Below are 23,466 nucleotides of genomic sequence, written 5' to 3' on the forward strand. Positions count from 1 at the left end.
ACCTAATCGCTTCTCAGCAACAACACATGTTGTTTGCACGTCATTTGTGTTAAGCAATTAAAACATGTGGCTAATGAGGATCTGTGTTTAAAGCTGCACACAAAAATAGAAGTAAAACCAATTATCTATGTGAAAATGTTCTTCTCAAAGATGACCTTTAGTTCAAAAATAGCTCAGGCATTAGACTCGAGTTTTTCCCATCATTCCTTTAATTTAACCATCAGCTGAACAAGGATGTCTTGTAAGGACGTTAGCTGAGTTTCCAGTTCTGAGAGGCTTCAGGTTTTAAATCAAATGAAGCAGACAAGGCCTCTGATTTTGGAAAGGCAGCTTCCATACCAAATAGGATCACAGACATTCTTTTCAAAGCTTAAATAAACAAACTTATCTGGGGTAAATATATCCATAATAGAGTCCTGTTAGACTGTCTCACAAATGCAGGAAGTGCCATAAAAAGATACAACGTAAGTGGATAGAACAACATTTCAGCAAAGAAACAGATAATAGAGACAGTAGAATTGATCTCAAATCATTTTTCATCCTTTGGCTTTTCTTATTTTTGTAATTACCAACAGAAACTGGGATCATTTTGCAGTTTTTCTCTTATCCGTACATCATCTCTCACAATCTTCCCTCTTCTCAAGCCCACACTTTTCATTACCACATATTTCCCTGTGTTGGTACCAAGAAATGAATGGGAAGAGAGTCAAATAAAATAATGTAATTCCATAACAACGGCTTCAACTCGATGATGCAAGAGAAGCAGCTGAGATGTAAGATTTCCAGCCTGTAGCAGCTGGTTGAGGTCTGTTTGGGACACTTCCTCGACTCTGTGAATCACAGTCATATTTTGGGATGTGGTGCAGATGTTGGAAACAGTTGCAAATAAGCTTGTGTTCCTTTCTTTGCAGCTGAATGCTGAAATCGACTTAAAAACACTTTCATGAAAGGTTCTGTTTGCACTTTCCATGCATTTTCTTTATCAGTGAACTCATTTTTGCAGCTACTCCCTACTTACCCCACAAAAAGTGACAGGGCAGTTTCTTTTCACAAATCCCATGACTCACAGTCACAGTAGGCTGTTCAAAAATGAAACATTCAACACGGTTTGTGGATAAACTAAAAGAAATCATACTATCGAGTCCAAAAAAACCTGCCTTTTCTTAATGTTAGCACCAGAAATTACTTTAAAACGGAAGCAGGCTGACTTCAATGCAACTGCGAAACAATTTTCTTTTTCAGTTTCCATTCTTATAGAAGCCCTCTTCTGACCAACTACCTTTTTACCTAGGGTTTATTTTGCAAGCACCTCAGTTCTGCTGCTGTATGGCAAGCTGTTTATGTCATTTTGATCCTGGTTTTAGTTCTAAGATAATAATTAATACAGAATTAATAAAATCTGCCAATCTAAACTTTGTGTTTTTCCACAAGAATAACAGCTAGGACCAGCTTAATTAATTTATGATGTTGTTAAAATAAGATGTGAAACCAACAGAGTCAAATGCATCAAATCACCTTCTAACTGCCGTCAACTGAGGTGTAACTTCATCTTAATGGGAAGTGGTAACAAGAAGGAGAATTGCAACCAACAGTGACCAAACTTCACATCAAAATGATTGGATGCTAGTGAAGTTTGGACTAACTCGGACTGAAGAAGCTTCTGCTTCAGCACGCATGAGGAAAACAACAAAAACAGAGCAGTTTTACAGCACATATTTGCAGCTAAACAACTTTTTAAAATCTATACAATATAAATAAAAAACATCGTCAACTTCAGAGTACTAGTAAGGTAGGAAATGGATGAATTTGAAGATGTTTGCAGTAATTTGTGTTTGTGAATGATTCAGACACAAACTGCATTAAATATTCTGCATTTTGATCTCATTGCCATAGAAATCTGAACATGAAATAAATCTGGAATCAGATAGATGACAGGAAAAGGCTGTTGTCGGTACTGAAGGAACTGCATTAAAGACGTGGACATGCAAAGCAAAATATAGAGTAAAAGATAAGAGCTGCTACTGACATTACAGGTCAGTGTTTTGTTTCCAGACTAATATCAGACCAACTTGTTTTTTTTGTTGTAAAATTTCAGCATTGCAAAAAAAGAAGCCTCACTTATGAGAAGACAATATTTTTCTAGAACAAAGTGAAACACTTTACCATCACATAAAATGTTGTAAAATATTTTTTACAGTCTTTTTTTCTTTGCTTTATCAATTTAACTTAACTGATCAACCATAACAAGGAAGAAACTGAAACAATATGGGAGACATTAAGCTAATTAGATGAGAAATTAACTTCTAATTTCATATTTCATTCATTTCATCTACTTAAATTAATTAACTGGAGTCAGTTCATTATCGCAAAAGCCTTCAAAACATCATGCTGAACAGAATATATGCATGCAACAAATACAGGAGTAGAGTATTTCTGTGCATTAGAATTATATTATAATCTATTAAACTTATTCTTCCTTCTATTTGTTGTGATTAAGCCTTATTGTTAATGAATAAAATAAAATGAAAATGTATTTTTATCAGATAATTTGTAACATTAAGTAATACCAATATTATAAACAGACATTTTATGCCATGTTACAGAAGACTATCATCATGACAACTGTGTTCATTTTTGCGTGATTGAGTAGCAACCGCTTGAACCTGCATGCTTTTGACAGCATGTTGTATACAAGAATATAAATGAAAAGTTGAGTGGAAGAAAAAAAATGTGTATGGGAAAAAAGGATCAGCCACAGGGATAACATGACATGGAGAGGATTGTGAGGGAAAGCCAGTTTTAAATTTTAAAATACAAGACATGACATGTGGCTGGAGTTTATGTACAAATCTGGAAAACATTAAGAGACCACCTTATATCAGATTTTACTTCGTATAGGTATATGTTTGAGTAAAATGACCATTATTTTTTTATTCTATGAACTACTGACATGTCTTTGAAATTCCAAGGGTTAAGGTAAAAATTTAGTATTTATTTGCAGAAAATGAGAAACAGTCAAAATAACCAAAACGATGCAGCGCTTTCAGAGCTCAAATGAAGTTCATATTCATTTAGAAACAACAATACTAATGTTTCACCTCAGGAAGAGGTCAGAAATCAATATTTGGTGGAAAATCCATGAGGTTTTCAATGGGGTTCAGTGCAGTGGTCTCTTAAGTTTTTCCAGGGCAGCACGAGAGTCACTTTTTTAAACTGAACTACTGAAAGAAGTTATATTCATGAAGGCTTATTCATGTTCATGACAGGTGTTATGTCATGTTTAAGACAGTGTCATGCCAGTCTTATTCACCCCCCTTCAAATAAAGTGTTACCTAAGTTAGTAAAATGATGATGTTGTAATTTATTGAGAAGCACCTCTGTTTTAGCAAGAATATTCCATGGAATGTTTATAAAATAAAAATAAGACATCATATGTTTTAATAACACGTTGAGATAACTAGAGAATTCATAAATGTATTTTTAAGGTTATGTTTATAGCAAAGCCGTATCGACCACATCGGAAATTCCCCTTTGAATAAACTCTTGTCAAAGGTTTGTGCAAGTAACTTGGTTTACATATATATGCAAAAAGAATCACACTTTGTCAGCAGGCAGAGTTCATGCTCCGTCACGCAAATGTCATGAGTGTTTACTGCTGCAGCCACAGACACCTATCTCACTCAGCTTTCTTTAATTAACTAGCCAACGTTGAACATTAGAAATATTTTTATCAGTTTTAGCCATCTTTCAAAATATCTGGGCTACCACCTATGGTTGAATTGGTCAAAAAAAGAACGTGGTTTTCCTTTCAAATTTGTTTTGAAACCGCCTGTAAATAAAATGATGGCTATCAGTTGTGGAGTCTGCCACCATCTTTTTCATATTTGTTTTGTTTAGACTTCCTCTGTTCCAGCTTTAGATCTGAGTTGAACTAAGACTCACAGGTAGTAACAGAAGACATTACAGTTTTTTACAACTCAAAGTTTAAAAAAAACGTCTAAAAATAAATTATATGTTTAATTTGAATAGCTAATATTTTTATTTTCCGGCTTATTTTTTTTTAAATGTAAAAACCAAGCTTAATTTGGTCCTTCTGGTTGAGATATTTCTGCTATTAATAAAAAAAATATATGATAATGGAGAACCAAACAGTCTTTGTTTGGCTAATGAAAGATCAAAGAAAAGACTTAAAAACTTTCCTCTTTAATGTGAAAATTAGACCGCAGAGGTAATCAACTCGTTTGAAGATGACAACTGTGATTCCTGAGGTCAAAATTGCAAAACACATCTTGCCTGTTTGCTCAAATCAGCCTGTAATACTTACACTTATCGAGTTGAGGTTTTAAGCAATGACCTATTTTTACTTATTTTTTAAGCTTCCTGACACTTTCAGAGTGTTAGGTGAAAGATGACCTGATACTTTACAATTTTGCAGTTAAATTTAAAATGCAGTTGAAACTGGTTATTTATATGCAATGTATTAAATGTCACTTTTAGTTAGCCATTTTTGGGATTTCTCAGATTACCAGCATTGGATTTGCTTAATATCAGTATTAATTACAACTTTCTTTGATTTCAGAGGCCTAATGTACACTCAAACTACTGTGCCTCTAAACAATTTGGGAAACCCCATATGGCTCCAGATCCAGATGTGTGATTCTTTGGACACTCAAAAGATTTTGCAACATGTGCACAGCAGCAGTATTGAGATTAAGTTGCCAGATGGTAGGATATCTTTAATATGGAATTCAATATGGAAATAAATAAATATAGTGTCAACACAGTAAACGTATTGTAACCTCTCCTGACGAAATTTAACACAGTGAACTCCACACCCTTGATCCCAATATAGTACATGCAGTTCCAGAAGAGGAGTACAGCAGAAGTAGCACACTAACTTCAAACATGAATGGAAATTGATGTCCTACAAAACCCTCTTGTTTGTTTTATGTTTTACACCCAAATAGTACAATATGGCAGTGTACACAGCGAGGTAGAAAACAGTGTAAAACAGTTTTACTGTCCTCCAGGGGGTACTGACATGGATCTTTGCATATGCCTTATCAGAATGATTATTATTAAATTACTGCTCTGAAAATGGAGGTGAGTAAATTTGTATCCAGTTATTTTCTACTAGTTACCATTTCCTGATTCAACACACTTCTCCTTTCCTAGAACTGCATGTTGCCTTATCTTTTAAAATAAAAAAAGCTAACAGAAACAGATCTTTGTGTCATATTTACACACGCACCAAACAAAAATCAATTCGTCATAGTTCTTTGACAACCTGATTAACTTAAAAGTAAATTATGAACTAATTTATCTAAGATTTTTTATGCAATAATTCTTTAAATGCTTAGAGGTCTTCGTGCTACCTCAAGAAGTTATTGCATCACTCTACATTGTTAGAAACTGATGAACACCTTGTGGCAGTAACTTTGCTGCAAACAAGTCTCTTTCTTCCTTCCACTCAATTTCTTTGCTGTCAAAGTGACAGAAATGAAAAATCTGTCAGCCTCGGGTCATGAGGTGGGGGAGGCTCAGTGTGGTTCCAAATCTCCTTCCTAATCCGCCACCCTGTCTGCATCCTTCCATCAACATCTTTTCCAAACGTCTTTCAAAATGTTGCAGCCTCAAGCACGCACATGTTGCATGAGTGTGCAGGTATGAAAACCTCAGCTACCTTTAAATTAGGACGCACTGCACCTAGATGGGCAGTTTCAGATTTAACAAAAGGGGAAGCCTAAAAAACCTCCACGGCAGTTGGTTTAAAAACAAAATTACAGACTGCAAGCAGACAAATTGAAACTAGTCACAGAAGAAAAACTCCTAATCAGATAACACCAGACAGAAAAGTAACTAGAGGGATAGCAGGAAGCGAACGAGTCAGTAAAGGTACATATGTACGTGATTACGAGTAAGACCCTGCTCTGAGCAGCGTTCTCGTCAAAGGAGAACCTGCTGAGAGGAAAACACAATACATGTCCAGTTTGGAGCTACTGTTTCCAGTAATCAAAGGCACGTTTGATGTGTCGAAAACAAGCGAGAGTGAGGAGACCCCGAGGCCAAAAAGAGCCAAGCTCACACAGAGCACCCCATTCCCATAAAGCAGGAGGGCTGTCTTTCTTTTCATCATTTTTACAGGCCAGTTTGGCTTCCTGCATTACCCACGCTCAACTCGCTCCCCGTTGGCAAGTTCATCCCATGACACACATACAAGTGAACCAGAGGACCTCATTCTCAGCCATGACGGTCTACATCTAAGCCTACCTCTGCTGAGTTTATGGCGGGTTGAAGCCGCTGGACCCACCGACTCTGTTCTGTTGTCGTGCTGCGCTGAATTACACTTTTTTCAACCAAATTCCCTGTGGTTTCTGAATAGCTTCCCCTTAGGACTGCTCTAACCTTGGTCCTATCTTCTGGAGTTTACACTGGTCATCCACTCATTTTGAATTGGAACTTTGTCTTGTTATTTTCCCAGGGTTACTGGACCCGAATAGCAGCCAATGGGCTTTCCCAGGGTACACCCTATTCTATCACAGTCCAACAAAGCAATCAAATGCCATATTACCAAGCATTCATCTCCAAGGTCAAGGTAAAGTCTCCAGTAAACATTAAGAGGGAGTTTAGGCTGTCTGTAAGCCAGAATACTTGGAATAAATAAGAACTTGAAGACCAAAAACAGTACGTCCTACGCTACCATACATCCCTCAACACATTCTGATAGAATATATTATCAAGAATTCTTAAAAAAGGTATAGCTTGCTTAGTCTAAGTCCCAAAACTGTAGAATATAATTTGACATCTTTGACAGCAGGAGTTTGCTGCTCTCATCAATTTTTCAAGAATTGTAGAGAAGAGATCTCCTCTGGTTTGAAGATATGGTTGAACATCTGATCTTCTCCTGTTATACCAGCCAAAAACATTCATGTTGACATGAAAAAAATTATTAATCAACTGTTTAAGTGTGTGCATGGTTAATTCTTCTGTTTTGTTGTGTTGACTCTATCAGACTGAAAACCAGTCTAAGGTGTACCCAGTGGCTCTGAATAGGCAGCAGAAATGGACAGTCACTTTTTCTCTACTAAAACAAGGCAACTTGGTTTGTAAAAAGTTGAGCTAAACACGCAATAATGAGTCTAAAAAGAAAAAAGTTAAGATTGTTTACCTTGGAAAACACCTTGAGACATTTGTTATTAAGTCACCACCAGCTTAGACGTAGTGCCACAGTAAAGTCCGTGCCGGTGTTGCATCAAAATCTGTGACCCATCATTTTCTGTGACTGCAGAGGGCGATAGAGTGCAGGTACGTCTTGAAGATCAGCGAGAAGAAGAATATTTACGTAAACTGTGTAAATACTGATACAGCTGGGATTTAAAACTTCACAAGCTTCTTTCTTACTATTGGACTGATGGAGAAAATATGTTTTACTTTGTATTTGACTCTGTAAACTGTTTGACTGACCATTGCATTGAATGCCTATGTGCTGTCATTAAAATTTGTAAACCAACTGTGGCCGTTTAATAAATCATTAAACGATTAAGAAATGATTCTAAGTGCTCTGGTAGTTTTTAACACGATTTTTAATGTTTCTGCCAGCTCTTCATTACAGTCATATCACACTTATAACAATATCTAACCCTCAAATAGCCAGGATTACAATGATCACAGATTTTGATGGCCATAATAATCCATGACCTTCCGGTACAGGACTGTAAATTATGTGACCAGTGTGATTCTGGCTATTTGAGGGTTAAATATTGTTATAAGTGTGTCAAACTCAAGGCCCGGGGGCCAAATCTTGCCCACCGTAGCTTTTTGTGTGGCCCTCTAGACTTCAAATTACATCAGTAAGTCCCTCTATTTTTTCTAGAAATACGTAAAAATCGCACAAAATCAACAAATCCCCACATTTTTCTGATTTTATTACAAAATTTTCTCAAAGTTGGTCGCAAGCATTGAGTTTAATTGACTGTTACAGTCCGTGATCAACACGTCGAGTAATAAAAAGTCACATTTAACATCAAACATTAGAGCAAATATCATAAAAGTTCCTTACAAATATTTCTAAATTAGCACCACAAGATCTGTGATTTTGATTACAACCCCCCCCCCCCACACACACAAATCACAAAGTCCAATCACAGCTATTTATTAATATTTCAACAGCTTAATGGGTTTTATCAACACATTCTGGCACAACCGGCCCTTTAAGATCGTTCAGATGTTTGACATGGCCCAAAATGAAACAGAGTTTGACACCCCTGATTTAAAGTGAACTATGGCATTGTTGTCCAAGTCATAACAGACCCCAGCCGCCCACATCACAGCATAAAACCTAGACTGATGTGAAACCAAAAACATGTCTCACAATGGTGAAACACCATCAGGAGAAATCTGGCATGACACTGACAGGCAATAGGTTAGCATCATATCTGATAAGCATTTTCTCTTCTAGAAGCGCAGCATGATAGCCCTTGTTTTACTGCAGCTGCATTCATGCATGCAAATAACTGATTTGCTACGTTGTGCAATGCAGATAGCGGAAACTTTTAGCCTCAAATACTAATGCTTCTCACCCCATCTTGTAAAGCTACAGGGGGCTTCACTCTTCAACCTAAACCAACCATCAAACAACTTCCTTTGTTCCAAGCAATACTCTGGGTGTCACTTAATTAAATCACAATACAATACAATACAATACCGTAGATGATAAATATGAGGCATCACAATTATGTAATCTAAAGTTATTAGAACAAGAAAGTACAAAATGTTTTATTGAGAACGTTTTCCTCCAGTCTTCAGTAACTTTTTCTTTGATTTGATTTGATTGGAGTATTCTTCAGACTTCATGCTGCAATTGTAGCAAGAAATACTGATTAACCATGAATCAACCTTCCAGACAGTGGTGTGACTGCACTCAGGTGATCTCCATTGAGAGACTACTAACACTAACTGGCTAGACCTCTGACGAATGAGGTCAGTCACTTTAAAGGGAGAGTGAATATTTATGCAAGCACTTATTTTCTGTTATGTAGTTTTTCTTGAATTGTCATTTTGTACAAATCAGTTTTTAATCTTGACTTAAACGTCTTGTTTTTTTTCTGTCAAAAAAAGAGACTTTGTTGATCATGATCGATTTGTTAAAGCAATAAAAATAGTAAAATATTAAGGGGATAAGTACTTTATATAATTTCAGAACCTAACAGAGACCAAATCAGTTCATCTTTATACCATTCATACAGTTTAAAGTTATTTTAATAAGCTACCAAAAAACTTTCTGGATGACTGAAGTTTTCTTCAGCTCTATGTGAGCAGAGCAACTAAACCACAACCTGGTTGCACTAAGAGCAGAATAGTGAAAAAGGCGGTATTAGTAGCATGCAATTGAAAATATAACTAAAAACTAAAATAAGTAGCTGTTAATTATTCTGAATAAGTCCAGATATCCAAATCTAAATAACCAAGAGCAATAATATGATTTCCTTATGTGCAAAATCATAAGTTTAAGGTTTTATGGTTTATTGTTCTAAATGTCTGTTTTAATATGAAGGTTCTCATGCTATAATGTCAGCAGATAAGCCTGTAACTGGACAATAAAACACTAAACCAACAATAAACCTGAGTCATGACAGAGGTCAGTTGGTTCAAACAAAACTGCAGGTGCTTTCACTAATTTCATCAGGTTCCCTGTGAAAAGGATGGGAATCGAGCGGCATCAGGAAACAGCTGCATGAATCAGGTTCCAGAAACACAGCATATCAAACCTACTGAACAGTTCTTTCCTTCTCACCAGCCTACATGAGATCACCCAGGTTTCCCTTTACTGTACCTCTTTTACAAACCTCCTGGAGTTCTTAGCATCTGATTTAATGTGTTGCTGCTGCTTATAGCTGCCAAACAAGTACAGTCCATTCCTTACGTCAGCTGAAACACACCCGTTCTTTCTCTGCAGCCTGGGACTCGCAGGTGCAGAACTTCCAGCGTCACTCCGACTGCCAATCAATTACATTCCAGTTCTACACATGCAATTTGACCCAGATTTGAATGTCAGTCTGTGGCCACAGAAAAACGGCCCAGCTGTCAGTAAATGAGTGCTGCTAAAGCTCCCTTCTAACCTTTAGCTCTCAGGTGATGACATCTGCTGAGAAGAGGACCGTTTTTTTTTAGTTTTTTTTAATTGTGACTATGTGTCAACCAAACACTTGATCACTTAGATATTGCAGTTCTTGTTTTGGGACCTAATTAGCAACGGAAACACTATGCCGTGTAAAAGTACTTGCCTAATTACAGATTCTTCTTTTTTTTTTGATCATGACTAAGTCAACCAATTTTAATATCTAAGGTGATACGAGTACAGCAAACACAAAAAGTTATATTTCAAATACTAGGGGATATAAACGTCATCTTAAAATGTCATTAAATAACATGAGTGAAGAGTTCGTCAGTTAACGTGTTTAAATTAAATCAGGATTTTACCAGCCTGTTTTTTTTTTTTCAAACTTTTTATTAATTTGGGTAACTGTTAAACTAAGCCACAGAACAATGGGATGTGGTCGCGGCAGCCGCTTGTTGGGGCGACGAAACAAGAAGCAGCGAGGGAAGATGCTCCGTTAGAAAGGGATGATGCAGCAGCTCAGAAAAACACCATTACTTGCTGCTGTGGTTGCACGGACACAAAGTGACAGTTTGTAAAGATTTAAAAGTCAACATGTCTGTAAATCATAGTTTATCCCTTTGGTTTACTGTCCTTCTTGGTTTTACTAGATAGTTGATTAGCATTATGTAAGCCACACCAGGGTTTACTTGTAAGTGAAACAAGACCCAGCTATTAAGGCAGGTGTAAGGTCGCTTGTTTTGTTTGGTCCATTTAAACAGGACCAAAAACACTACGGTGTTAAAGTGCCATCACTTGAACTGAACGTAGTCCCTCATCAAGAACTACCACGAACTGGCAAACTCTCCTTGATTTTTTTTTTTATAGTGCATCTTTTAATGAAATGTGATGACGACAGCATGTGGTGATTCAGAGATAATCTTCACTGACAATGGAAGAATGATTGAAAGTACCACTTTGTTATACAGCAACTATTCAGCAAACAGGAAAATAACTAAATTAAAACGGAGCCATGATGTTCCCACCATTCGTGCCTTAGCTTTTTCATATTATTCAAATCAATCCATGGGGATCACAGTCTGTATTTGGTTTCTGATTGTGCAGCTTGGGTTACAAACCAAGAGGGTGTGGCTAAAAAGTTGCAGCAATTACTTGAGCAAGATGTGTGAGATGCATGTGAGCTCTGTGAGCTCATTCAGAGTATTTAAAAGCATTAAGTCCCTTAAAAACAAGAAAACCTGTTGTGCGTCATCTTCAACATGTTATTATCTGCCTCAGATTATATTGACCAACAGGTTTCCCAGATCAGAAAAACAACTGATTATTGTTCAATGGTTTTGCTTTGCTGGTGCTCCCTTTGAGTTGCTTCATGTTATTACATCTCACTTGTTCCACAATCCCACATTAGTTCCAACAGTTTATAGTTTATAGTGGTTGTGGGTTTTTACAACTTGTTGATGTGGATCTGGGGTGTAATATTGGTGGATTTACTTCAATGTTCAGTTGACTTGCAAGGCGTAAAGAACACGTAGATCACAGAATAAAAAGATGATGCAGAAGTGGTACTTGCCTCATACAAATTAGGTTAATATCCATTAGCTTAGCAAGTCCATCTGATAACCTTTCATAGGAACCTTGAATTCTTCATCCAAGCAAATATTACTCACTCATTAGATCAGCAGATCAATGACCAATACCGAGCCTGTGTTGACAATTAAAAGCCTTCACAGGAAAACATACACAAAGCCCCTCTGACTTTGGGTTCTTGCAACATGAACTATTTACTCTGAGCGAGTGTGGGAGTAAATAGACTGAGCAATCTGGTCAGCTGGTGAACAGGAATGTGGCTGCAAGACTGTTTTCTTTCAAATTTTGCTGATCCCATCTCGGTTTGACTGGTGGCTATTGTTCCCGGTTTGAGGAAGTTGCTTCTGCTGCCCATCTGGACCAGAACAAGCAGGGGGTCCATAACGGATCCCTTTAACTTTAAACTTATTGAATTACTGCAAAGCATAACAAAATATTTTCCTGAATACACATGTACAAATGCACTAGCATACTAAGGGCTCTAATGTCATTTGGTCCAAACTCAACTGTTAATAGGGAAGTATTAGATTTCCATTGCTTATCCTTAATGAACAAATAGCCACAGGAATTTAAGGAATGCTGTGAGAATGGATCTTGGAGCTTTTGGAATTCATCTGTGGCCACAATATAAGCCATTTTGCAAACCCCACTGAGATGCATAATGTACTCCAAGGGAAACAGAGGTTTGATGTGAAGCTGTATGGCAAACCATTTGTATAAATACTAAGTACCCTTGACATCAACAGTCATTTTATTTCTGGTTTCTTCTCTACTAGTTTTTAAACACCAGTTTAATATTTAGCTGTTCTAGTTAAAGAAAACTAACTGACTAACTTTTGATTACTTCTCATTTTAATTAAAGTAGTAGAAGCAAAATTGCTGCTCCAGTCCCAAACTGTGGGCTTTTTGACACACTAGTTGATGACTAGACCAATGTAATTGTTGACCATGGCCTACTTGTTAACAAGCTGGCAGTAAACACCAACATGTTTACCGGTTTATACAAATTCTGGATCCGAGTTCACTCTTGGTCCTTACATTTGTGCACAGGTCAACTAATCTGACATAAAAACCTAACTCAGTGGTGCCCAAAGTCGGTCCTGGAGGGCCGGCATCCTGTATGTTTTAGTTCTCTCCCAAATGATGTCTCATTAGAAGGTGTAAGAAAAACACTGACATGCTGAGGAGGTTGTTACTACCACTAGAGAGAACTAAAACATGCAGGATGCTGGCCCTCCAGGACCGACTTTGGGCACCACTGACCTAACTAGTTGACAACTAACACCATAAAATGCACAGTAGTTTTGACACCCGTTGACACATTTTTGATCTTACTGGTGAACTAGTAAAGCTAGATGATGGTAATTAGTTTACGAGTAAGGCAGAGTGTTCAACTACCTTTGTGTCATCATCAAATAGAGCTTTAAAATACATGTTTGAACGTCAGTTGTGAACTAATCTGTGAATTTGGGCAACTTTTTACGATGTGGTATTACATTGCCCCGAACCAATAGGTCTTGTGTCAAATAACTGACTTGCTAAGAGGACTTTTACCACTACTAGTTGGATGAAAATGTCACTAACTGGTAAAAAATGTCATACTAGTCAGAGTGTTTTAGCATGTACAGAAACGTATTGAAGTAGTGCGAGAAACCTTCTGCCATATGGGCCAAAATCACAAAGTTGAAAGGGCATAAAGTACAAAAATTGTTATATTATAATTTTTTTTTAAATTTTGCAGGAAAGAAAATGAATCACAATAATTTAATGAAACAACATAATTTGATTCTTGGAGAAAATAGACCCATAAATCATTGTAGATTAAAATATATATTTTTAAGAAGTCCTGAATGAATGCCATTTTAAAAGAAATAAAACTATTTGCCACAATTTTGCAGAGTCATAATTTTCTATACAGGTCAACAAAACAGAATCTAGGTCACTCTCTTTCAAAACAGTTGCAATATTTACCAAAACCAATTAAAATGGGCCAACTCAAATCAGAAAAAAACACTGTGGTCCTATTTACTGTGAAATTAAAATGAAAGTAAAAAAAACTCAGTTAACAAATTAAGTATAATACTTTGTGTTATGTTTAACATTTTACGTTCCTCATCAACCCTATGTACTGACAGGTCAACTCATTACCTTTACTGGCCGCAGTAAAGGTTAAGGTGGCTCGGGAAAATAATTTCCCCGAGCCACAAATGGTCCATGGGCCACAGTTTGGACACCCCTGGGCTAGTGGAGTGTTGTCCCTTCTGTTGGTAAATTGGCCATCTCATAGGGATTTGGAATATTTGCATAAACGGCTTACCATAAAGTGGAGTACTTTGACTGACAGGTGTTGGCAGATGTCAAACGGACGGAGCTTGGCAGACAAGTCCATTAAAATACAATCACCTGAAAACGCTTCAAAATGCAACTGCGGCATCGTTTTACACGACTGCACTCAAATTAAGAAATGCCATGTTGCTTTTGTGAATCTACAGCCAGAATCGCGGAGAGTCCAGTGCAACCACTTCTTCACAGAGTTGATGAGAAATCTTTGTTCGCAACTCGACTCAAATTTACCCAGCAAGTCAACGCTTACATGCAAACGCATAAAGCCGCCACCTACCTTTGTGCTTCTCCATTCAGAAACTTTCGCGCCTCGCCCCCGTTTTGCTCCTAACATGCAACGAAAAACAAAATAAAAACAATCCGGAAAGTTTCTGAGTGAAGATGGGACCCGAAACCTCCCGGTGCTGTTCAGGCGCAACTCTGACCGACTGAACTGCACTCAGACTGCTGGGACGCAGAAAAGCGCGTCCCACTAACTTCTTCCTAATCATTTTCTGAGCCGCGCCTCCTCCTCCACCCAGTCTGCAACATCCAGACAGAAAGACAAAAGATCGGTCGTTTCACTCACTGTGGTGATCCTCGTCGGAGTCATTCAGGTTTTTACCAGAATTTGATCGACTGCATTCATTGATAAAAATGTGTTAAAGAGCGTTTAACATTAAAAATCTAGTTTAAAAAGAACACTGCCTGATGCACTTTTCAATTAATAAGCTTTTACAAAAATATACACATTGCTTCCTAACGACTTGTCTGATACAAGGTTTTGTTAAATAAAACACAATGAAGACAAATGCCAGTAATTATTAATGACATCACAAAAGGCACAATAATCACATGGGACTATAAAAAAAGGCATGCAGTGTTTCTAATTTCGCAACTTTGCCAACATATCTGCCAACAGACCACTTCTTTACTGACTACTTCTCAAAAAAAGACAACAAAACAACAAAAAAATATATGCATAGCTGCCAATTTTGTTATGGATTGAATTAGAATGATATGTAGGTTTGCTTTCAAAGGTAGGAGCAATAACAAACAACACGAGAAACGTCTAAAACAAAGCTACACACATTTGTAGAAGGTGGAAGACTGGATACTCTTAGGAGGATTTTTAAAAGTTGTTTTGTTAAGCTGTAACAAAGACCTTGGCTAACAACCACTGTGCTTTTTCTCAGTTGTTTGCACCTTCCACTAACCAAAACACTGCTTCCCATGGATGGCAAATTTAAGCCCTGGACATTTTTGAGACTCTGACTCAACTCAACATATTTGACCTTGTCCATTTGCATGATTCATGTAGATTATATGCAGTTATAAACTGCTGTCTGACAAAGGTCTTGTTCGTTGTTTTGCTGCTTGGTACTTGAGCTGAAGATTACAGACATTCTCCTCCAGCGTTTCTGTTTGAGAGTACAATGTTTCCATCCAATTTGTGAAGTTATTCATCACCCTGCCACTAAATTTAATCTAACCCTTTCACTTTAATTTCCCCCTGAAGTGCTGTTTTGTTTTACACCAAGCGTAGCGGAAGCCACATCTCCCCAAAAGTTCCACTTTTGTCCCCTTGGTCCACATCATATTTATTTTCAAAGGTCTTGGGGATCATCAAGTGGCTTTTGGCAAATGTGAAGGGTCTCTGTGTTCTTTGGCCTTGGAACTCTGCCATGGATGCAATGTGTGCCCAGTCTCTTTCTTTGAATTATTTTGTGACCTCCTAGATGAATTGTTGATGCACTCTTGAAGTTATTTTGGTAGGCAGCCACTCCTTTGAAGTTTTGCCAATTGTCCTTTTTACGTTAGTTGGAAATAGATCTCACTGTGGTTCAGTGCAGTCACCAAAGAACGCCAAGGAAAGGGTTTTGCAAACTATCCCACACTGTTTCTAGCCTGTTTTTGAATTTCTTTAGATCAAGCTTTGAGATTTCCTTCATGTTGTCAGACAGGCATCTTGCTTCTACGTGTTAGAAGACTTTGATGTGACTTGAACTTGAACTTTCAAAAATTATTTCATGATATAATAAACCCATTTGGCTGATGACATTAAACATTTTGGTGTCCTGAAAAGCATCTGTAAAGGCGCAGATGCTTGCACATAGTTAGTAAAGCAAGTTAAGCTAATTTGTTCAAAAGTTCAACTAACTCAACTTTCCCTTGTTTTCGTTTGCAAAACTGATTTTATTGTTTTAGAAAAGCTAGAAGAAATTGGTCATTCTAAGTGCTTTTAGTGAAAGAAATTGAGCATCTGTTCCATTCCCAAACACATATATTTACCTTTTAAAAAAAGACTCCAAACTCTTTCCTTGTCTTATGCAGAAAAGTAAAGTACCTTCACAATCCAGCACCCCTGTGGGAGAACTGTGACCTGGTGGAGGTATGAGAGGAATGTCAAGCAACAAAACACACTCCAGCGGATGATTAAAACGCATGACATGGATCCCAGTGTTTCCTCTTTTTTTTTTTACAAGGCAGTCAGTGTAACCGGTATTTAAGGAGGGAGAGGGCACGTGCACGCCAGAGCACAACATGTGGTTAACTTTTTAATTTTAGCAGCTCAGACAAGGATAATTCCTGTGGTTTGGTCAGAGCTGTGTTTCAAATGATGAACTCACACCCAAAACAAAGGCCACACACAGGTAGATCTGACGATATGATGTAATCTAATGCTGCTTAATGACTCAAGGAGAAGAGGTGTATGAGTTATTTAAAATGAAAATGTTTCTCTTTCTGATGAGGACAGACACACTCAGCTGCTTGAGTTTGGAAACAGATGGTGTACACATGATTCAAGAAACAGAAGACTATCAAAACCTGGATAAAAAGAAGTATATCAACAGATTTAATGTAGCCATAGCTAATAAGCTGTGCAAAGAGATCTTCAGGAAAAAAAAAGTCTCCAAACTTACAAACCAAATAACATAATATCCTGCCGATATATTACAAAAACATGAAATGTTGTATGCTGTCTTTTCTACAAGGCTTTAGTTATGACTGCAGCATACAAGTAAAATGTTCAAGAGGAAGTGGGTGAACAAGAACAGACCATTCAGGAAAGAAGACAGGAAATCATTGGTGAGTGTGCACAAAGACATTACATTTTCGCCATCAGCTTACCTGTTAAACCGCAGATGGGAACATAAACACAGACCCACCGATACTATCTTGTGTTTTACATACCAGCACAGAGTTTGCAGAGTCTCTTTGACTTTCTGCAGTTACTGATTGACAATAACCATGGTATATCATGGGCAGATCGCTTGTCCATCAAAGTTAAAGTGACAACAGATAGTTCATATATGAACACACTCAAACTAAATGGCATTTTTAGAATCTCCAGTTAACCCACAAATCATGATTTTGTTGGTTATGGGAAGAAGGTGTATTACCCGGAAGGTGTAACAGGAAGGTGCTCCAACTTCCTGTTAGAGTCCAGGTTTAGTGATCCTTCTAGAAAGCTCTGTCCATATAATATGCTATCTAACAGTTGGAACCATTGCACACCAGAAAGATCCAAACTGTACATTAAGAATGTGGTGCAAGTGGTAGAATCTGGACTTTGATGAATCCAACCAATGTTTCTAAGATCCACAAAAGTTAAAAAATCATTGCTTTTCTCATTGTACACATCTTAGTAGAAAAAAATAAATCGATTCCATTAAATTGGGCCTTAGCTTCACTGAGCTTTTACAGCTGTTGAACAGGATAATGGATTCACCTGTGAACTTATTGTTTTATCCTCACAATAAAAAGTGATTTTTAGCTCTACATCATGAGCTATAGTTGCTTAGTTTCATGCTAATGAATGAATGAAGATGCTCATTCTTCTGGAGTTCCTACAAGTATCCCAGTTTATTTAGGGGATGTTTTAATGGCAGGTGTCATACTGAAGAGCCTCTGCCTCCAAGATGAAGTATGATGTTTTGTGTATGATCCGTACTAATGTAATCATTTGAAAGAAAATTAAAGACGAAAAGGTGAAAACAAAACCCCCATCCTTGAAAGATTTGTCAAGTACCTAGGTTAGATGTCACCCTGTGACCTGAATATTTCCCAAAACTATTTAATTCAAGCTGGTTCCATCTGGATTTTATTTTGCAGCTTGAAAATACAGATTCTTTTGTCTTTTTATGTGTCCTGGATAAATTGAAGTCCTATCTTTGGGGAGATTTCACCTTTAGTCAGAGAAGGTTGGCAGATGATGTCAAGTTTTTCTACTCCTTGTTCTAAAGGCTTGAGTGAAAGGCAAATGTGAGTCAGGCAGGATGATGGCTCAGCAAGAAGTGAAAACCAGGGTGGTCTGGACTTTCTTGCCTCCGCTCTTTCTTTGTCTGTGAGCCCACTGCTGAAGAACGGTTCTGTTAATCCAGCAGGGGAATTCCTTTTGTGCAGTCCCATGGAGAGCTCTGTCTGGGCTGGAACTTGGACATCTTTTGCGTTAATTTTAGGCTGCTTAAGGACATTTTTGTAAGTGAATTGGGAGTAGGTGAGAAAAAAAAAGAGACTGCTAAGTGTTAAGAAACGGCGAAAAGAGACAGTTGAGGTGAACAAAGCTGTTTGAAGGTGCAGACTCTAGGATCGGACAAAAAGCATTCCTCAGCTGTGAATCAGAGGTGAAAAAGGTCAACTCCGAAATAACACCAATCCCTGTTTAATTTGAGGCTCTCCCCTTTGTTTGCACACATAAGCAGAGACACATAATGGAGCGTCTTACTCCCCTAAACAAAGACTTCCCATCTCTGTTGTCATTACAAATAAATGTAGCCCAAACCATGTGCTTTCATGTGGAAACACACCCTCATCCCCCAAAAAAATAACAAAAAAAGGAAAAACTCACTGACTCTACAGCACCTTCTTATACTCCTAATAACATTTAGACCAAGAATACACAGGGTATCTTTAGATTGGTGAAGTCTACTGTCCTGAACCAGTGCATCCAAAAGTGATGCATGCATCCAGCGGCTGCTGTTAATTTAGGAAATAAAATAAAAGTGATGCATGTACCTGCACATTCTCCAGTGGTTCAAGATGGGGACTGATTAGCCAAAGTGTGATCATATTATTTTTAGTTAAGGTGTGATCTGGTTAACAGCAGGCTCTGTGGAAAACAAACATTGGTTCTTCAGAATTCAAAGTGTTAGGTGGGGTCAGAAAATTCTTGGTCTGACATCTTCAAATGCTAACTTCTGAAATACCCTGGAGAAAATAACTATTTACATGAATTTATTAAATTTCCTATGATGGAAATATATATAAATTGCCAACTGAAATGTTTGCACTGAGTGAAGCTTCTCGGCAGACTAACTACAAAGTTAGGCATCTTTTATGTTTTCAGAGAACTTATTTAATAGATATAATTACATAGTTATTAAATTAAATAAAAGTATATATTTTTTTCGTGTTTTCTTCTAAGGTGGTTTTACTTCATAAAGTGTGATTGTACCCTTAGTGGCACTGTGCAACATTGCCATCTGCAGGTGGAACAGCTAACGACTCCACATTTTTATTTAATATCACCCAGGGAGGAAAATAAGCAGAACAAGTTGAAAACGAGTTGAGACACGACAAATATAACAACAATCAATGCTTTTCCTATATCTGAGTACTTGATACGACAGAGAAAGAGACAAAGTGATTCAATTCTCCTGTTTGGAAGGAAAAGGCAAATTTAATTGTTTAGCATTAATCAAACAGAATGTAGTTAAAAGAGCTTTAGGTAAATGAAGGAACAGAAACTCAATTTGTGAATGCTGAAAAGCGGTGAATTTGTAAAACTAGTATTAAATCCACTTCCAATATGTTTACAGTTTTTAGTTGGGAGTGGTCTTAAGACAAATCCCTGAGGGATTTCATTGCTACAATAAGTTAGATGACACTATTTATATATAACTATCTTTTTAAAGCTGTGCTTGAAAAAGATAGTTATCAAACCCACCAACAGAATGATTACAGAGCCCAATAAATAATAATATTTTCACTATGAAGCAAAATAAGTTTTTTTATTATGTTCCTCTCTGATAACAATTCTTAGTAATGTTTTTGTTTTATGTTATTTTCTACAGTCTTAATGGCCTCAGAAGGCGTGAAAAAAATAACATTTTCAAGTTGGTATTGCAAGGGCGTTAACCACATTATACATTTGTTGTATAATTTTTACTGAGCAAAAGGAAACTTTCAATAAGATACTTTTCTGTGAATTTTACTGCATGATTCTCACTTGTATAAAACTAATATCCATGCTGAAAAAAAACCTTCATAGTAGACCACTCTCTCTGTCTGAATGGAAACTGGTGACTCTTATGAATTTTATTATTTGTAATGTCTTCATCACACAACCACTGTATGTCACAGTGTTTATACTCCCGGAGTTTGCTCTCCGGTGTATGCGTCGGTTCTCTCCAGGGACTCCAGCTTCCTCCCACAGCTCAAAAACATGGCTGTTAACTGTTCTCTCATAAATCGCCTCTAGGTATAAGTGTGTGAATCGTTGTTTGTCCTGTGTATCTCTGTGTACAAGGACACATCTAAAATAATACAACCCTTAGTTTGTGCTGCTGCTTGTTTTAGAATTATCTGATCCACCCTGCGTCATCTAAACAGCAAAAATGATTTGGACATTAGTCAGGAAATCATTTATTACAGCCACACCTTAAAAATCTTAGGATAGCTTCAACATCAATATTTTTGTTTGTTTTGCTTGTATATTTTTTCCAGGAATATCTTATAACATCTTATTGGTATAAATCATGGAGTTAGTAACTATTTTAGTAACTTATGCTTTGTAAAATCGATGTTAAAACACACTCCTCCCTACCACAAGATAAATGTTTTCTTCTTTCTTATCAGAAGGAAATCAAGCTAAACTGGATTTTTTTAATTTTCTGATCACTAAAAATGCAAAACTATTTTATAACTAAACATTTGTTTTTTAAACTAATCATTTTCTTTCTTTCTTTTTTTTATCACTGGTTTCTGAAAAGATAATCCAGTTACCAAAACTTTCACAGACCGTCCACATAACCAACTAATAATTATCAGATAATAAACGCTTTTATAAAAATTACTACAAAGGCGAAAGTAGGCATCTATATTTTGGGAAGTCCTTGACCTACATGACTGTTGCATTGGCCAACTGTGTCCGTTTCTGAGCGCTGTCTCTTTAAGTGGGGCTTGTTTGCAGTGCGCATGCGCGTGCTCTGTTTAGTTTTCTCCAACCTGAAGAGCTCTGGCTGCCTAGCTTCGCATCGCTGACTGTTGTTGTGAAGCTTCGAGAGAAATGAGACCTTTTTTTCCCCCCCAGCTGGAATATAAAGGACGTTAATAACAGACGTTAATATGACAGAAAGCCACGCTTTAGGAAGTCTGGAACCGCAGTGGAAACCGACTGTTTGGGTGAAGAATAGCTAAACTGTTCGCTGAAAATACCCCCCCAGCAGCCGGAGCAGCAGCAGCAGAGGAGCAAGAATAGCCCTCACGGATCCCACATCACAGCACATCCACTGCGGCAACCCTGTTCTCTGACTCTGGCGGCTACACACGCTTCAACCACTTTTGGGTTTTCTTGTGTGACTATTTGGGTGGAAAAAAAAATCTTCGGCGAAAACCCAGTTGCTAGAGGAACTACCCGCTTTTAGTATAGAGGTTTGTTAACGCATTAAAATGGCTGCTGAGACGGTATTTGCGAGAGAATGGTTCTAATTCAACGTATCAAACTGCAAATGAGCTACTCAGGCTAACAAACTGTATTAGTTTGGCCTATGAGAATATACAGCCAACAGAAGCTTTTGATTTAACGTTTATTGTTTCTTTAAATAGGCGCTTCCAAGGGAGAAGTGGTGACGGGAATTCCTCTCAATCCAAGTCTATGCATGCGGTTAACCGAGCAGCTTTAGTAGACACGCATTGCAATTATTTTAGGCCTTTTTAAGTCTTAATCGAGTGTGCCCACCACTCAACGAACATGCAGGACTTCTTTGTTATAGCTGAAGCGTCCTGAGAAGTCGAGGCTTTCTCTCTGAGAAGGCCCCGCTTGGTCGACCTGGAGGGGAGGAAGAAAGAAGAGGAACCATGGAGATTGGAGGAAGATGTAAGACTCGACTTTTTCTATTCGGGCCGAAGCTAGTTTCGAGGAGCGATCCGAGGGGAATCCACAAATATCTGGTGGTGTATGCTTTGTTTTCCTTCGTGCTGTTAACGCACGCCTCCCCGGCGAAATCCTGTGACAAGAGCTGTAACTCGGGGAAATGCATCAACGGATCCTGCGTCTGCGAGCGAGGATGGGTCGGAGATCAATGCCAGCACTGCCAGGGGAGGTTCAAGTAAGTGGCCGAAATCCCTTTCCCGATGCCGGGCTCTGAGTAATTTCTCTAGGAATCTAGGCAGGGATCAGTAGATGAGCAGCATCCAGCGGCTGCTGTTTAATTTAGGAAATCGGTGGCAGTGAAAGTCATCAGGAGACAGGAACAACAGTAGGTCCTGCTTGTGCAAATGAGCAAAAACACTCCTGCTGACTCACTGCGCAACAGGATGAGTCCTGGTCAAAACCCGTAATTGTGGGGAAAGTTAGCAGACCTGCAAACGCATCCCACAGTATTAACACAAACACTTTCAAAACCGGCATGATGTACTGTACTATCTTTTACCTAGCGGGTTCATACTTCCTTTTTTTTTTTAGCAAACCTCCTGACTGAGCAACTGTAAAACTTTTATTTCCATATTGTTATTTAGCCTACAGCACAACGTTATCCAGAGTCCAACACAATAATTTTGGCAGCTACACACAAACATAGCAGGCTCTGAGGGTGATCTACAAAACACAGCAGCTTATCTTTTTAATTCGGCCCCCAAGCTTCAGGGTATTACATTGGGACTTTAAGAGATAAATCAACACAAGATACGGAATAATTGTAAATTACAGTTGAAACCAGACGTTTAAATACACTGAATAATAAGACAAATTTTCCCATGGTCTAAATTTAAATCAGACCAAACTTCTCTTGTGTGAGTAATACCAAAATTATTTATAGTCACTAAATGACTCCGAGAAGTTGTAAGAGATTTATTTATTAACATCTTAAAAATCCGAGGTTCATCAATTAGTATCATGTTTTCTGCTCAAGTAGGAAATCAGAAAGTATTTAAAATATGAAGTGATGAAGCAGCCTTCATTCTTTTGACTCTATTTGGATCTTTAATACTTTAGCTAATTTCTATGCAGGCTTCACACCTGTATAATATTTAGTAGTGTTGTGTTTAATCTGTATTATTTGGGTCAAGCCTTTCGGGTCTCTTTCCAAAAGCTTCTCACAATACTTTGCTGGAGTTCTGGCCCATTCCTCTTTACAGAACTGGAGGAAATGAGTCACGTTTGGAGGCCGCCTCACCACCACGTCTTTTCAGATCTACCCACAACTTCCCTTAGAAAT

The 23,466-nt window shown here is 37.7% G+C and overlaps 2 protein-coding genes across 6 annotated transcripts in view; one reads left to right on the top strand and one right to left on the bottom strand.

The window, feature by feature from the left end:
• afap1l2 (actin filament associated protein 1 like 2) overlaps positions 1 to 14,510 on the bottom strand; it is a 55,013-nt gene extending 40,503 nt beyond the window's left edge. For 3 of the 5 annotated variants that reach the window (XM_088001039.1, XM_088001041.1, XM_014973149.2), the window contains exon 1: positions 14,325 to 14,510. In XM_088001039.1, coding sequence (XP_087857165.1) covers positions 14,325 to 14,340 — 16 coding nt within the window. In that variant the 5' untranslated portion in view covers positions 14,341 to 14,510. The remainder of the gene's footprint in view (positions 1 to 14,324) is intronic. The other 2 variants (XM_014973156.2, XM_088001040.1) reach the window with 1 other exon arrangement.
• A 6,732-nt stretch (positions 14,511 to 21,242) lies between these two features.
• Positions 21,243 to 23,466, top strand: part of atrnl1b (attractin like 1b) — a 67,129-nt gene continuing 64,905 nt past the window's right edge. Inside the window, exon 1 of the mRNA XM_014973544.2 lies at positions 21,243 to 22,359. Coding sequence (XP_014829030.2) covers positions 22,109 to 22,359 — 251 coding nt within the window. The 5' untranslated portion in view covers positions 21,243 to 22,108. The remainder of the gene's footprint in view (positions 22,360 to 23,466) is intronic.

The sequence above is a fragment of the Poecilia mexicana genome, unplaced genomic scaffold, assembly GCF_051168715.1.
Source record: "Poecilia mexicana isolate PSO_F unplaced genomic scaffold, ASM5116871v1 scaffold_19, whole genome shotgun sequence".
Lineage (NCBI taxonomy): Eukaryota > Metazoa > Chordata > Actinopteri > Cyprinodontiformes > Poeciliidae > Poecilia > Poecilia mexicana.